The 14,860-nt window shown below is 47.7% G+C and overlaps 6 protein-coding genes across 6 annotated transcripts; 1 reads left to right on the top strand and 5 right to left on the bottom strand.

Annotated features, from left to right (window-relative positions):
- Window positions 1–232: 232 nt before the first annotated feature.
- F9C07_2076287 (ankyrin repeat-containing domain protein) lies at window positions 233–2,265 on the bottom strand (the record flags this gene model as incomplete). Its single annotated transcript, XM_071508821.1, has 5 exons — window positions 233–683; window positions 891–1,145; window positions 1,333–1,562; window positions 1,650–1,711; window positions 2,031–2,265. 5 exons carry the CDS (start codon window positions 2,263–2,265, stop codon window positions 233–235), a joined length of 1,233 nt encoding a protein of 410 aa, XP_071367429.1.
- Window positions 2,266–3,872: 1,607 nt separating this feature from the next.
- F9C07_13234 (uncharacterized protein) lies at window positions 3,873–4,623 on the bottom strand (the record flags this gene model as incomplete). The annotated part of the gene is made up of 2 exons (XM_041295200.1): window positions 3,873–4,481; window positions 4,543–4,623. 2 exons carry the CDS (start codon window positions 4,621–4,623, stop codon window positions 3,873–3,875), a joined length of 690 nt encoding a protein of 229 aa, XP_041151051.1.
- Window positions 4,624–6,370: 1,747 nt separating this feature from the next.
- On the bottom strand, window positions 6,371–7,948 carry F9C07_1953223 (beta-lactamase-like protein). The gene is made up of 4 exons (XM_041295201.2): window positions 7,580–7,948; window positions 7,380–7,527; window positions 7,075–7,328; window positions 6,371–7,013 (listed from the first exon to the last, which is right to left on the bottom strand). The coding sequence occupies exons 1-4, from the start codon at window positions 7,684–7,686 to the stop codon at window positions 6,656–6,658; spliced, it is 867 nt and encodes a 288-aa protein (XP_041151052.1). The 5' UTR covers window positions 7,687–7,948; the 3' UTR covers window positions 6,371–6,655.
- Window positions 7,949–8,210: 262 nt separating this feature from the next.
- F9C07_13236 (putative electron transport oxidoreductase) lies at window positions 8,211–9,421 on the bottom strand (the record flags this gene model as incomplete). The annotated part of the gene is made up of 2 exons (XM_041295202.1): window positions 8,211–8,884; window positions 9,028–9,421. The coding sequence occupies 2 exons, from the start codon at window positions 9,419–9,421 to the stop codon at window positions 8,211–8,213; spliced, it is 1,068 nt and encodes a 355-aa protein (XP_041151053.1).
- A 658-nt stretch (window positions 9,422–10,079) lies between these two features.
- On the bottom strand, window positions 10,080–11,336 carry F9C07_2110960 (threonine dehydrogenase; the record flags this gene model as incomplete). The annotated part of the gene is made up of 5 exons (XM_071509070.1): window positions 10,080–10,137; window positions 10,185–10,229; window positions 10,279–10,330; window positions 10,379–11,157; window positions 11,209–11,336. 5 exons carry the CDS (start codon window positions 11,334–11,336, stop codon window positions 10,080–10,082), a joined length of 1,062 nt encoding a protein of 353 aa, XP_071367428.1.
- An 806-nt stretch (window positions 11,337–12,142) lies between these two features.
- F9C07_2287538 (acyl-CoA dehydrogenase) lies at window positions 12,143–14,697 on the top strand. Its single transcript, XM_041287454.2, has 4 exons — window positions 12,143–12,576; window positions 12,716–12,966; window positions 13,064–13,671; window positions 13,739–14,697. The coding sequence occupies exons 1-4, from the start codon at window positions 12,241–12,243 to the stop codon at window positions 13,867–13,869; spliced, it is 1,326 nt and encodes a 441-aa protein (XP_041151055.1). The 5' UTR covers window positions 12,143–12,240; the 3' UTR covers window positions 13,870–14,697.
- Window positions 14,698–14,860: the final 163 nt, after the last annotated feature.

The following is a 14,860-nucleotide window of genomic DNA, read 5'->3' as shown; positions in this document are numbered from 1 at the left end:
CACCAAACGTCTCGTTGCTTGCAGCAGACGACTTGTCCAGCTGTTAACTGGCTCATCCTAAATTGCCCGCCTAAATGACTGCGCGACCTTTGGTTTCATATCTCAACGCAGGCCGTTACGGATATATCTGGACAAGGTACTTGATGACGTTTTTGTGCCCATACTCCAGCGCCCATGATAGGGGCGTTCGTCCTATTTTGTCGCTCTTGGCCACATCTGCTCCCCCTTCAACTTACAGCTGTACAGCCTGAACATTGCCCGCTCGTACCACCCAAACTAAAGGCGTTCGTCCCGTAGCATCTGGGTGGTCAACTTCATTTCCGGGTTGGCGAAGCAATAGCCTAATGAGAGCAGTAGATCCGCGCTCTGCAGCTAGAGACAAGGCTGTTCGGTGATAAGAGTCAACTTTATTAACATTCACGCCGTACGGTAGCAGAACCGCGATTGTATTTGAGTACCCTTTCATAGCAGCAAGCAGCAAAGAAGTTTTACCGCGACGATCTTCAGGCTCAGGACACGCACCCTTCTCGAGAAGCCTTAGGACAACCTCTGCGTGTCCATTTCTTGCGGCCCCCGCTAGAGGTGTTCGCCCTTCAATATCAGTGTTCTCTATATTGGCACCTCTTTCCAAGAGTATGTTGACAACCAATTCGTGACCGCACAGGGGAGCGTAAAATAACACACTGCGGAGGTTGTTGTCGCATACTTGAAAGTTAGCATTATGTCACAAAAAAATGTCAACAATTCCGGTGTATCCAGAACATGCCGCATGTATTAGCGGAGTCTGGTGTGATGAATTTTGAACTTTGGTTGTTGCACTGTACTGAAAAGGCCTGCAGACAAGATCCAAATGTCCGCTTGTGCTAGTCTGTATCAGCAATGGTGGATACCGAGGATATAAAATATCGATGTGCTCTTCGATTTTGGCTCCGTGCTCTAGTAGAAGAGATGTCACTGTGCTAGTGTGGTTCGTGACGGCCCATGTCAGCGGGCTACAGCTCTCGGAGTGTTTTGTATTCACGTTGATATCACTTCTCTGCAGAGTCAGTGCTACAATTGACACCCATCCATGTTGTACGGCTAGCAAGAGTAGAGTGCAGCCCTGCTTATCTGGCAGATTCAATGCTCTGCTCTTGTGCAGCAACCTCTCAATGGCATGAATATTATGAACATCCATAGCTTGATAAAGCGCTATCCTTCCTGTCCGGTCAATTTGATCGCATTTCTTGTAAGCGATCAGTAATCGATAAAAGGCTTCCGTATTCTGACTTTGGATGGCCACGATCAATGGCGTCACCTTGTAGATTCGAATAATCTATCGAACTGGCCCACCTTAGTAGCAAGTGAACTATCTGCAAATTGCCAATCTGTGTAGCAATAAATAATGCCGTTCGACCCTCATAATCCCTCTCGTCTACTACCGATATCTTGTTGAACATCATCATGAAAACCTGGGTACTTCCGGAGCAAATAGCAGCCATTAATGGTGTGCGGCCATTAGGGTCCCTTACCGACTCTAGATCCATCCCTGCATTCAGTAGGCGTTTCACAACTTGTCGTGCCTCGTCTGGCAGTCCTACTAAAAGACGTCGGATGACGACAAGGAAGGGCAGTCCAGCGCACCTTTTCTGGATCAGGAACATGACGACGTTTTGGTTTCCCCACACAGCGAGGAGAATTGGTGTTCGACCGTAATTATCCTGGCATGGGACTAACGCACCAGCATCGACGAAAGTTTTGAGGAGGCTTAGCGGCCTGTCAGGGTAGGCAGTTTTCACATGTAGTTGTAACGGCGGGAAGCTATATAGGTCTGACCAGGGCATTCTGCATCGTTGATTCAGAATTATTTCACCTTTTAGTCTTGTGGAATATCGGGCCCTGACGATCTCTCTTACAGTAGTGGAGTCCTCCCAGTCGCTGATTTCACATTGACGTTGGCACCGTGAGCTAGTAAGATCTTCGCGCAGTCAGGCGTAGTGTGTGAAGCGGCAAGATGCAATGGGGGGGGGGGAGGGTTCCATTATGGTCACAAAGATTAGGGTTTGCGCCTGCCCTCAGCAGAAGCTTCATGAAATGGTGTTTCCTTTGGTTAGTAGCGAAATACAAGGGTGTTCTTCCATCGTCATTTTGACGGTTAACCTCGAGGTTCAGTTCGATGAGAACAGCAAAAAGCGCCGCGTATCCGCAGTTGGCCATATAGTGGAGCAACGTAGACCCTCTTTCACCTGTGACCTGGACATTGAACCCCTGCTGGATTAGCAGCATTGAGATTGTCGAGTCGATGGCTGTAGGGTCTTCGACATCGTTGACAGTACCCGCTAGCATCTCTGCCGAGTCTGCAAGCATTCTCGGTCTATAAACATCAGTTTCAGCTTCGAGAGGCATCTGAACAATACGAGCATGATGCGCAGCTGTAGCGTATATTAGGGCCGAAGAGTTTCTTTTCGTAAAATCCATTTGGCGGAGATGTAGGGTCGGGTTAACCCCCACGCGCAAAAGAAAGTGGACTACTTCCTCATGACCAGCTGAGGCCGCTCTTTCTAGGGCAGAATATACTAACCCATCTAAAGGAGCTTTTGGTCGCGCAAACTTCAAGAATTCCGTACTGGTATCCAGACGACCATGCTGCGCTGCCAGTCAAGGAGCCTTCCGCTATTGCTGGGGAGTTTATCTTCTGCACGACGATATAGAATAGCTTGAAGACTTTTCTACAGTTGTAATGAGGTCCAAGCGAGAATCCCAACATCTTCTGTATCAAGGTAGTCCACAAGTTATGAAACAATCCAATGGGGAGGGTACGTAGAATATTTTGGAGGGGAAACAGTGTACATGGTGATAGATGTGAAGTTGGTTTCATGCAGTTGAAAATAGATTCATGAACTTTCATATGCATGTATATGTAGGTAAGAATGGTGAGGGTGGGTAGTGGCTGGTGAATAGTAACATCGCCTTAACATTCACTCGCTTGTTAACAAAGAGAGAAAAAAGTGTTTTAGACCGTAGCCCCTGACGAAAAGCATAGGTCACTGAATCTACCTGCACAGCGTTTGCATAAGGCGTACTAAACATACGTTCACGTACTATGTCCATGTGGCCTTACTGGAAGCCTGATTAGTTTTGGAACGGCATGAATAGGAATAGAGCTATCTTACCGACGAAGGTTGAGTATCTGTTGCCTAAAAAGGTACATCTCATCGAGGGTCCCAAGTTAGCTGGATGTAATGCGGGTTATCAGTTGGCTTTTTATCACTGTATTGGGGACTTGAATGACAAACTTAACTTGTTGGGAACCGGCGACTGGGTTTGTTATGCTCGTTACCTAGATAACGCGAAGAGTCACATATTGAGGGCCGGTACCCTCCATGAGGGGGGATGTTTCTCCCAGTAGTGATGTCTGCTAGGCATATGGATTCGGATAACAACTAAAATCACATGATACCTCTCGTGACAACACATATAGGTAATCACTTTGAGTGACACGTGCTGACCACATCGCTACTCATCCCAAGGAAAGCAAAGCGTACCCAACGTCACCTCCCCGAGTGCATCAACTTTCTTCATATTCCTCCTCGAATTCCTCTGCACCTCTTCGTTCTCATGCCGAATATTTCAACGGTCGCGTCGCCGAGATTGCATCCAGGTCATTAATAACAATCAAAGATCGGAACGGTAACACGAGTCAGGTCTTTCCAATATACGATTTGATACGACAGGAAATCCAATATTTCCAATCCCGAGGGTCGGTTAATCTTACTCGGACACAAAATGGGCAAAATGCTACTAGATCTGGGCTATAGCCGCAGCAGTCGCGCCAAGGTTCAGAGCATGAAGTCCTTATCATTATGTTATTCTGAAACTCATAAACAGCGACTTTATTTCAAGTCGTCGCGCGGGACCTCACATGAGCACTGCTTCTTATCAACAAGCTCGATAACTCCCTGGTCTTCCAACAGTTTCAAGCCACCCTCGTAGTAGAACTGCAAGCCATAACCTGGTTGCCCAAAGAAAGGTGCGATTGGCCCACCCGTGACGTTGAAGCTCTCGACGACCCTCCATACCCAGTAGTTGTATTCTGGACTGTTGGGATACTTGTTCAAGTTGCTTGGCGGAATGGATCTCCAGGCGAAAGGAGTTCCCCTTGGCGCCAAGTAGCCTCCATACTGAGTTCCGAACCGATCGAGCTCCATTCCTTCCTCCAGGGTGTATTCGGTCGTAACCGGCACACCAACCGAGTCCAACAGCGCGCCGTCCTGCTCAGGATAATCGTATTGCTTGCCACTAGGAGCAAATTCTAGGAGGAAGTCCTTTGGGCAGTAAGACCCGAGAGGGCTGTATCCCTTGAACATTTCAGACCATTCGGGGTCATCCGCCGCCGTGAGGACCTTCGGTCCCAGGAATTTGTTATTGCAGAGGGCATCGGGTGTGTTTGTGCTAGGAACGCCTTTGCAAGGACTTCTACCGCATCGTCTGCCAAGGGAAGCCTATCAAGTCAACATGTTAGCCGTAAAAGCGATACAACGACGTGATTTATGGTGGGATTACCTCGACTGTTTGTACAGAATCTTCAAATGGCAATGATAATGCCCCAAGTGGGAGCAGGAGTAGTGCTAGCGATGCATGCATTTTGTTCAAATTGGCGTATCCACAAGAACTGCTGTCGGAGGACGTTCAAAACAATGAGAAAACGAAGGGAGTCCTCAGGTCTGGCGGTGGGAACCGGATGGATTTATAACCCACGATTATTCGAGTTCAGCCAACATCTCGCCCCTAGTGGGACTGCGTATCGTGTGAGCTGTTTCATGCAAGGCAAGGACTCGCATGGACCATAACGCTCTTTCCGACTGTCTCCTCACACGAGTTCTGATGCCAGCCTTGTAGCGGAAGGTCATTGTATGAGACCATACGCGACTATGGGTCTCTGGTCGTGTCGGTCCATGCGACTCCTCCAATCAACATTCTCATATATCCGAAGCAGAGTTCGGTGCACGAACACGATGAGCAGCTTAGAATCAATAGTTTCTGCAGCCAAGACTACTGATCAGCGAACCGCCAAGGAAAAAGCTCCGGTCCAGCCTTGCCAACCAATTCGTAAGACGTGTCGACACAGTCGGTTTTGTAATCAAAGTGCTAATTCGGCTTCGACAGGAAGAGCGTCTTGCGATAAGCGGTAAACACGTTTGCCTGGTCGCCTTGTTGCAATGTCAACATTTGCTCTCTTAATCGAGATCAAGGAAACCTGACGATCACCAGGGTCTTCCCGAACAATCTCAAAGTGGATCCCCTAAGCTCGGGGTTGAGGTCTCCACAGTTCAGCTGTCCCTAGTTTTGCTTTTTCTGGGCTCGTTTACCTTCAGTTCCCGCCTGACAGTGGAGATGCCAATCCAATATTTTGTCGATTATTACTCACACCGCTTGAAAATCTGCAGATTTTGTGTCAGTCCATCTGTCGGTACCCCTTTTCGGCTGGTACTTGTTTACATTCTGCTGAAGCTGGTATTTGGACAGTTCGACCTTTCTGTCTCTTCGATGTATCCAATTCCTATTCCTGATTTCAATAAGGTTACAGCTGAAAATTAGACTTTCCGAGAAGGTCAAAGTGCATCTTTCGTGGTTCCATACAAGAAACCTACTCGAATTGTCCGGGATAATCCAACGGAGTCCTGCGGCATTCATTGCCGAGTACGGAGTACTATAATCATAGACAACGCGACTACTGACACTAAAAAGAGAAGTTCTTTCAAAGAGGGAACCCACATTACTGGAAAGAAAAGACGATCCCCCTGCCTACGGAGTACAGATACGATATCCCGACGGATCTCAAATCTCCTTATATTCGTAAGCAAGGACTACCTAGGAATACAACCTATATACCCCACATTCTCTCAATTTATCAATCTATCTTCAGACATTTGCAAAATGTCAAGATGCAGGTACAAGATGTTTTGTTACACTTGATAGATAATTGGTGGAGTAACTCCGTGGATCGTCGTACTTCCCAGGTGCTGTCACGAAAGCTATACAGTAGCAGCCCACCCATGAGATTCCGCGATCGGTGTGGGAACTTTTTATCGCGATATCGGAACATATCTGCTCTTCTTTTATATGCTCACTGACTATATGTTGATCGTTATTAGGCCCTTTCGCCAGGTAATCTTGCTTTCACAAATCCTGATACCTCTGCGGAGTACATAAATAAATCATCTCCTAAGCGAGATTTGCTATGGAAATGATCTGCACGATCAACATGGTTAAGAAGAATTGGCTATATAAAGGCGCTAGGCCTATGCGAGGGCAATACTTAACAGTACCTATAGACAGTGGACACAGAGCATAGATTAATCAGTACGGTTTCTTCGTATGTTCTCACCGATAGCCACTTAGATTCGCTTGCTTTTTCATGGAAAAATCCACTTTCCCCAGTGCAAATGGATATATTCTTATGCCTGATAGAAAGTCCTGACACACCCTCTTAAAGAGGTATATACATTTAACAAAGTCTATTCGAATATTGTTGCAAGATCTCTCTACAGACTACATGACCTGTGAGAGAAACAAACGATGCTGCAGAATCACACCATAATACGCGTCTTGAGGGCACGGATGCTATACACTAACAACCCTTCACATTTTCCAAGTACCAGACACAAAGACAACGTCACTGGTAAAATGGCTTCTGCTGAATCAACGCGGTCCCGACTTCAAGATCATGACCAAAGATAAGAGTAGCTGAGTATAGCCTCTGCAACCGCCGAATAAAATTCGTACTATCCATCCAGCTCTTGTGATCACGTAGCAGCCACCCCTGCGCATGATTCTTCTCGTAGTTCTCCCGCACATGGAATTGATCCGTGGTCCAGATGAATGTTCCATCCTGGGGTAAGTTGACCTGCATGATACACAGGCCTGGCGTATGCCCCGGGCAGAGATGCAGAGTTATTCCCGTGCACAGATCTAATTGCGAGTCGTTGAAGGTTTGCCAGTTCAGGGATCCGTCTAGAGGGAGATAGTCCGGCCTGGGAGCTGTCAATATATTGAGGTGTATGAGGTAAGGTAAATAATGGCTGAATAACATACAGGTAGGAACCTTCTTCTGCCTTCGTCCCTGCTCCCCAGCATGCATGCTTGAACTCTTCCTCGTGTACGTAAATCGGAACATCAGTGTTGAGAAAGTGTTCCAGACCGCCTGCGTGGTCGAGATGTAAATGTCCCATGATTACTGCTTTGACGTCTTTAATATCGTACCCGGCTGCTTTGATGGCAGCTGGAAGACGGTGTTCGGGCTCATAACGTGTGCGAGGGAAGACGTCGGCATTTGCAGGATTCCATTTCTATTTTTAATCCTTAGCAGCTTTCCAAGATCTGTCGCAAGTTGTGCATACAATCTCAATATCTTCCGCACATCCCGTCTCGAACAGAATCAGCCCCATTTCCGGATGATCAATGAGACCCGCAAGAACCATCAAGTCTCGCCATTTCCGGGGCCGTTGGGGATTGCTGGCAGTGGCCGAGCCCCCTGCCGTGAACAGCCTGATTCTAACATTAGCCTCCGTTTAGTCTGGAGGGATTTGCGTGTTCTTACCATCCCTCCTCACAGCTGAGTGACCCTAAATCCAGAAGATGCATTTTTGTTCCCTCCGGACAGGTATAGGCGGGGATGGCCGCTTTGGCCAGTTGCCTAGAATTCATCACAGGAATTTACTTATGCTGTATCTGTGCAAACGTGTTGTTGAAATTAGTGCGTATGTAGCTTGTTGTCTATTTAACAGCTTCCTCGGTGCGGGGTAAGTGTCGCTCAATTGCCACAATATTGCGTTGTTCGAGGCTGAGTGGAGTCGTATTTCACATCCCCCGCCGTGATTATGTATGTAACCTTGTTATCTCCCATCAACTGGTACCTATACGATACACAGCTGCAGGCACTGCCTTACGACTAAATGCGTTCCACTTGCCGGAAACAGATCCCAAGTCATGTGGTCCTGTGTTAGGAACTCGCTGATATCTCGTCTATGTGAATTTGTCAATTTTTATGTCAGCAAGTATTCTGTGCGAAATATGCACAACTTGAACAGTTTTATGATAGCGATACTAATTTCGGCTTAAAATGATGCCTGAGCAAAAATAGTAAAATACTGTTGGTCCGTGGACATTGGGAGACGGACAGCAAAAACACTGGGATGGCCTTTACCTTTACGCCAAATGTCCTGACCAGCTCAGAGTTTGGAGCCGAACGTAGAGGCCAGTGGGTCATATCCTGTATAATAAAAGATAGCCTCGACCTCTCTTCTCCGGACCCCTACATTGCCCCCATCAAATATAGGCAGGCACGCGGCATCATTGAGTAGCACCCCATAATGAAATTTCGCTTGGTATGCTTGAACACCAACAGCATTCATCCCCTCAATAACACATTGCACCGCATTTTCGGAGCAAAATATCTTGGCTAGGTGCGCAGTTTCGGCCGCCTCAGGCAGTCTTCCCACAGAAGAACAAGCCTTCCAAGTCAATGCTCTACCAGCTTCACAACGCATTTTCATCTTGATCAACAAATCAGCAACACTTTGCTTGTTGATGATAGACTCTGTGTCATTTCTCGTGTCCGACTTGGCAAACCGAAGTGTCATCTCAAAGCAACGCCTCATCAATGCGACGGCTATTGCTCCAACTAATCCCGCAGAAGCAGTCAAAGCCGCTTCAATGGCTTCTGCTCCGGCGCCGGGCATGGCGATGATTTCTTTGGCCACGAAGTTTCGGAATCGAATATGGGAACCAGACACAGCGCGGTGACCGATCGTTTCGGGGTGAAATAGAACGCCATACGCATCCGGGGGATCAGCTGCAACATCTTCTCTCGTCACAAGGAGGATCATTGTTTGCCCTTGGGCATCTGTCGTGCGTATTGAGCATCTTCACACCCACAGGTAATGCACTGGATGTCAGCACCGCGATCGTCCCATCCTCAACCTTCCTAGCAACAGTCTTCAACCCCGTCGTACCATAATTACCCGTCCCGCCCAGCTCAGAATGTACCAAGCTTGCCAACGGTACCCCCCTTTCCGTCAGTAAACGGACTCAAATATCTTTTTGTCTGCGCATCTGTCCCCCCAATAAGCAGCGGGGATAGACCAAGTCCGGTCGCCAGGATAGTCAACGCCACGTTGGCGTCAGCACTATACAGTTCCTCGGTTAAGAGTGCCATGTCGACGAGGCCGTATCCCAGACCATTGTATTCAGCTGGCACCTGTGCTTGAATTAACCCCGCCTTGATGAGATCTTCGTAGAGGGGTCTGATAGCAGAGAACCTCGCTTGAGGAGTCAGTAGATTCGTATACACGGTGTGGGCAGTTTCGAGATGCTTTGTAGCGAAAGAGTGCGCATGTTCTCGGACTCTGGTCTGCGTGTCAGACAATTCGAAGTCGATCATTTTGAACAATTGTTTTGTGGGCTGTTGATTTGGTTGGATACGATATGGGCTGTCAGAAGTAAGAGTTGATCTTGAAAAAGATCCGTAAGAAAGTGTCCGTCGGAATTTCCACTGGAGAAGTGGCATCGGGGCATTTATAGCTGCATGAACAGCTACTAGTATGTAGGAATCGGAACGTGTTCCGTTGGCGCCTTACTGTTTGTGGAGAATCTTAATCATCGCGGCGTGCATAGAATACTTGGCAGGGGGAAAGGTTGATACATATAATAGACATGGAGGTTGTTATTCGAGGAAGGGGAATAGAGATGATATAAGCTGGTGCTATTTTTTTTCTATGGAAGTAATACTAGTAATTTCCATGACTGTCAGTCAATAAAATAAAAACGACTTCAAATCTCACCCAGTCATTCTCCCTCAGCTTCCCCGTCTTCCATATAACCACCACATTTACAATCGCCTTCATTACTTTAGATGTCCACTCTCGGTATTATCCGTTACACTATCCGTATTACTGGACAGAAGACTTGGTCAATTGTTAAGTTCCTTGCGCTAATATAGTAATCATTTTGTAAACATAAGCAGGATATCTTCCTTCGCATATTGGCCATTAAGCCAAACAACGTTGCCCATAGCCGTCTAGGGCTTGACTTTCTGAGATCTACTTGCCCGCTTCAAATATGATCTTCTGCGATTTCATCTGGTTGAAATCGTCATACCTAGAATGTGTCAGTAGAACCTCTTCTACCATGGATCTGAGACCTACGCCTGAATCGCCTGCGACAGAGGCCGAATATCGCCAACCATAAAGCTGCAAGAATGTTAGCCATATCACCATTCAAGCGAAGACAAGACCTTACCCCAAAGAGTCTTGTTTCCGAATCAGAAACTCCAAAGCATCCTCAAAGATACCTAATCACCGGTTAACATAAAGCCCACATCCAAGGGGCATATACATACTGCGAACAGGACACCGTCCCATTTGAATCTGCAAATTCTTTCCGTACGCCTCATTACCAGTCCAAGGAATCTCCCCATTATGCACACCAATGCTCGAGATGCGGCCCCAGGGCCTCAAGTTGTCAAACGCCATACGCAAAGCATCACTATGCCCAACGACTTCAATCGCCACATCCGCTCCACGACCCTCAGTAAGATCCTTGACGCGCTGCTTCAGACCCTCAGCGTCAGTCTGAAAATTCCACGGCTCAGCCCCTAAACTCTTCGCCAACTCCAACCGTGACGGAACACTATCAACAGCAATCAAATGCTTTGGCCGATAATCTAGCGCACTGATCAACGCACAAAGCCCGACAGGCCCACAACCAAACAACAAGACCGTGCTTTCTTCAATAGTTGCCCGATCCATACCCTTGAAAGCATTCCTGGCCGCGAAGAAACCCGTCGGCAGGATATCCGCCATCAGGACGAGTTTCTTCTCATCTACGGCCGCGGGAGCCGCAACGAGGGTTGCATCCGCGGACGGCACGCGCGCGTAATCAGCCTGTCCGCCATCCAGCATCACAGAGCCGTACAGCTTGCCTTTTGCACAGCGTGAAGAGCATTTCCGGGCACAGTAGAAACATTCACCGCAGTTGACGGTGAACGGGGAGACGACAAGGTCGCCGACTTTGAAGCCGCGGACCGCGGAGCCGACTTCGACAATTTCACCGGTGAATTCATGGCCCATGATGAATCCCGTGCCGGATGGCTGGTGTCCGCGGAAGACATGGAGTTCACTGTTGTTATCGTAAACTTTGATCCACTAGATAAGGACAAGGTTAGCTTACCTGCCGCATAGCGCCGTATAGCGTACTTTGACGATGACATCGGTGGGTTCTTCAATTTGCGGGACGGGTCGCTGCTCTAGAGTGACCTTGAGAGGACCTTGGAAGACTACAGCCTGCATGGTGGACATTTTGTGGTTTATTGTGTGGGACTGGAGATGTGGTGGTGGGAGTTGGGAGTCCAATGTGAGAAGAACTACTTACTCCTCTCGAGTCTCGATCACCCCGCCTGAGGGGCACAACAGCCTCGGCTGTGACGTCCGCATGTTCACTCTGTCACGACTGTTTGCTTTCAGTGTTTATTTAAAAATAGGTTTCATATGGGTCAGGGAATATTGTATTGGTGGACTATTGTCTTATTTATTGTCCAGACTTCGATTCTTCATTTACATAGTACCTACAACATAGTATGTACTGTAGTTTAGCTTTGACGCCAACTTAATCTCTCTCTCTTTAGTTTTATTTAGATATATATGTATCTCTCTTTTTCCTTTTCTTTTCTTTGCTCATTTGCATTAGTATTAATACTTACTACATAATCCCAATATTCAATATCGAGGCAAAATAAATCATAAGATCAATTACACACCCGACAATCTAATCTAACCTAGATCAACGTTAAAAATATACACAAACTAAGTCAACCCACTACTAAAACATATGTACCTGATACACAATTCCTATGCTCAACTTTAATTCTCTCCAACACAAATTATATAAAAATGTACTAAAGAACAGGTTCAAAATAGAGCCAAATTCACAACTAGATCTTAACCAAACAATCCCCAATCGTTCGGACCGGGGTAGCTCTCCGATCCACAACATGTGATTGGCCAACGGCCCGTCGCCTCGGCATTAAGCAGTATCATGCGGGGACCTCGATCCGAACGGGGATATATAGAGTGCCATTATTATATCAAAACTAATTCCACTTCCAACTGAACTTGATCTAAACTATCTCACGCTCAACTCCTTATAACAAAACACCCAAGTAGAACAAAAGAGAAAGCGAAGGAAAAGAAAAGAGGAGGAAAAATGTCCCCAACCAATTCCCCAAACCCCATCCCCTTCTCCGAACCCCCCTACCTTCGCAACCTCCCAAGCCCCTACTACACAGAAGGTCACCTGCGCTTCCAAAAAGCCTGCCGCGCATTTCTGTGGGAGAACCTCATCTCGCACGCCGCAGAATGGGAGAAGGAAGGACATGTCCCCGAACATGTCTTCGAGACTTTCTGCAAGCATAATATGTTGCTGCCGAATCTGCCCGCGCCGTTGCCGGTCGATTGGTTGAAGAGATTGGGGATTCATGATATTCTGGGTGTTAGGGTTGAGGATTGGGATTATCTGTATACGGGAATTTATTGTGATGAGGTTTGTTCTCTTTCTTCCCTTCTTTTCTTTCTTTTTGATTGTTTTATGTTACTTTATGTGTGGAGGATATACTTTCTTCCTCTACAAGGAACATTAAACTACCTATTCTATGAATATAATAAATACTGACAAATAATAGATGGCCCGCTCCGGCCTCGCAGGCCCCGGCACCAGTCTAAGCGCCGGCTTCGCGTTCGGAATCCCCCCGGTCCTCAAATACGCGAGTCGGGAACTGCAAGAGCGCGTATTGCCTGACATGCTCACCGGCCGAAAACGCACCTGTATAGCCATTACCGAGCCCGAGGCGGGTAGTGATGTGGCTAATATTACGACCACGGCGACTAAGTCTGCTGATGGGAAGTTTTATATTATCAATGGGGCGAAGAAGTGGTATGTTTCTTTTCCTTTCTTTCCTGTTCTTTGGCTTTTCTGGGTTTGATGGATTTGGGGTTTGCAGTTTGGAAAACAGGGGTTAACTAAGAAATAGGATCACAAACGGAATCTGGTCCGACTACACCACAATGGCGGTGCGGACCGGCGGACCCGGCGCCTCAGGCCTGTCCGTGATGGTCGTGCCATTGAAGGGCTACCCGGGCGTGACAATGCGCCGAATCCACGTCTCAGGCACAAAAACCGCCGGAACAACCTACATCGAGCTCGACGACGTCAAAGTGCCCGTTGGAAACCTCATCGGCCGCGAAGGCGATGGCATGCGTACCATCATGACGAACTTCAACCATGAGCGTCTGACCATCGCTGTGCAATGCACGCGTCAAGCCCGTGTGGCGCTGTCCTCGGCCTTCGGGTACTGCTTGAAGAGGGAGGCGTTTGGGAAGACGTTGATGGATCAGCCGGTTGTCAGACATCGGTTGGCGAAGGCGGGGGCGGAGTTGGAGACGGTGTCGGCGTGGATTGAACAGATTCTGTACCAGCTGTGTAAGTTGGAGAAGGTGGAGGCGGATCGGTTGCTAGGTGGTGTTACGGCGTTGGCGAAGGCGAAGGCGGCCATGGTGTTGAATGAGTGTGCGCAGTGTGCGGTTTTGCTGTTTGGTGGTGCTGGCTTGACGCAGAGCGGGCAGGGGGAGATTGTTGAAGGTATGTTCTTTCTCTTCGTTTTCGCATGGCTAGGGGTTGGTTGAGGGCGATCGACTGACTTGTATAGCTATTATGAGGGATGTCCCTGTCTCCAGGATCCCGGGTGGTTCGGAGGATGTTCTGCTGGATTTGTCGGTGAGGCAGCTTGTGAAGATTTACCAGACGCAGGAGAAGAAGTTGGGCCAGGCGAAGATTTGAGATACTTGGATGACTTTGTATCAGCTATGTTTATATTACTTGGTATTGTTTCGGGTTATACATACAGAGATCGAAGCCAGAAGCAAGATGACAGTAGACAATTGGAGTAGATGCACTATATTCGCTTTATGTATGTCATATGCGAGACCTAGTAATGACATATTATGAATTGTCTACGGCGCGCTTGAATATAAGCCGTGTTCGTCACAGCGCTTACCACACATCGGGGATAATAGCTCAACGGCGATGATCGACAGGAAGGTTGTGAATGCAGCACTCCATCGGTTTGCACAATCTCGAAGCATCATCCTGATAGTGAAGAGCAACGCATCGCGCAATGAGATAGAAATTGACGAGTCGAGTCATCCTGCTCTTGGCCGAGTCCATGGTGCGAATCTACAATACCATGGAAAATACCACGATATGAGGGAGAAGCAGAATGCGACAGCCGAAACCAGCTTCCAACATAGATAGACAAAGGCGCGATGGGCTGGCTATCGCGCTTCAAACAGAGCGATTTGCGTGTCCTCTCGACCGAGTGCAGCGATACCGATGAGAACCTGCCGGGCCGCATCGTCGAGAATCTGTAACCGATGTTTGACCGAGAGGCGCACTGGATTCGTCTGCATTCAACACTATCCCGTATTTGACCCGTCGCCGTGACCCATGCCCTTCAACGAGTACCTCTTGTAATACATAGCGCGTCCACCGGTACCAAATTCTGGTCGAAAGGATTGTGATCGGCTGAGACAAGGACGAAGAAGGCAGTTGCAATAGCGAAGACAGGATTTCGAAAGGATCGCGAACTGTGCTGACCACTGTTTCATCAAACGGAAGGGATCTGCGATTAGTCATGCCAGAGAAAAGGACCCAGTCGAAAGTCACATGATCAATATATTGGTAACATGGAAATGTATAGGTAAATAAAGAAAGCTGCAGAGCATTAAGAAGGTAAACATCAAACCATCACGTCGAAAATATTCGCGTAAGA

This window comes from Aspergillus flavus, chromosome 8 (assembly GCF_009017415.1).
Source record: "Aspergillus flavus chromosome 8, complete sequence".
NCBI classification, from domain to species: domain Eukaryota; kingdom Fungi; phylum Ascomycota; class Eurotiomycetes; order Eurotiales; family Aspergillaceae; genus Aspergillus; species Aspergillus flavus.
Note: the sequence above shows the minus strand (reverse complement) of the source record. Positions and strands in the feature narration are given on the sequence as shown.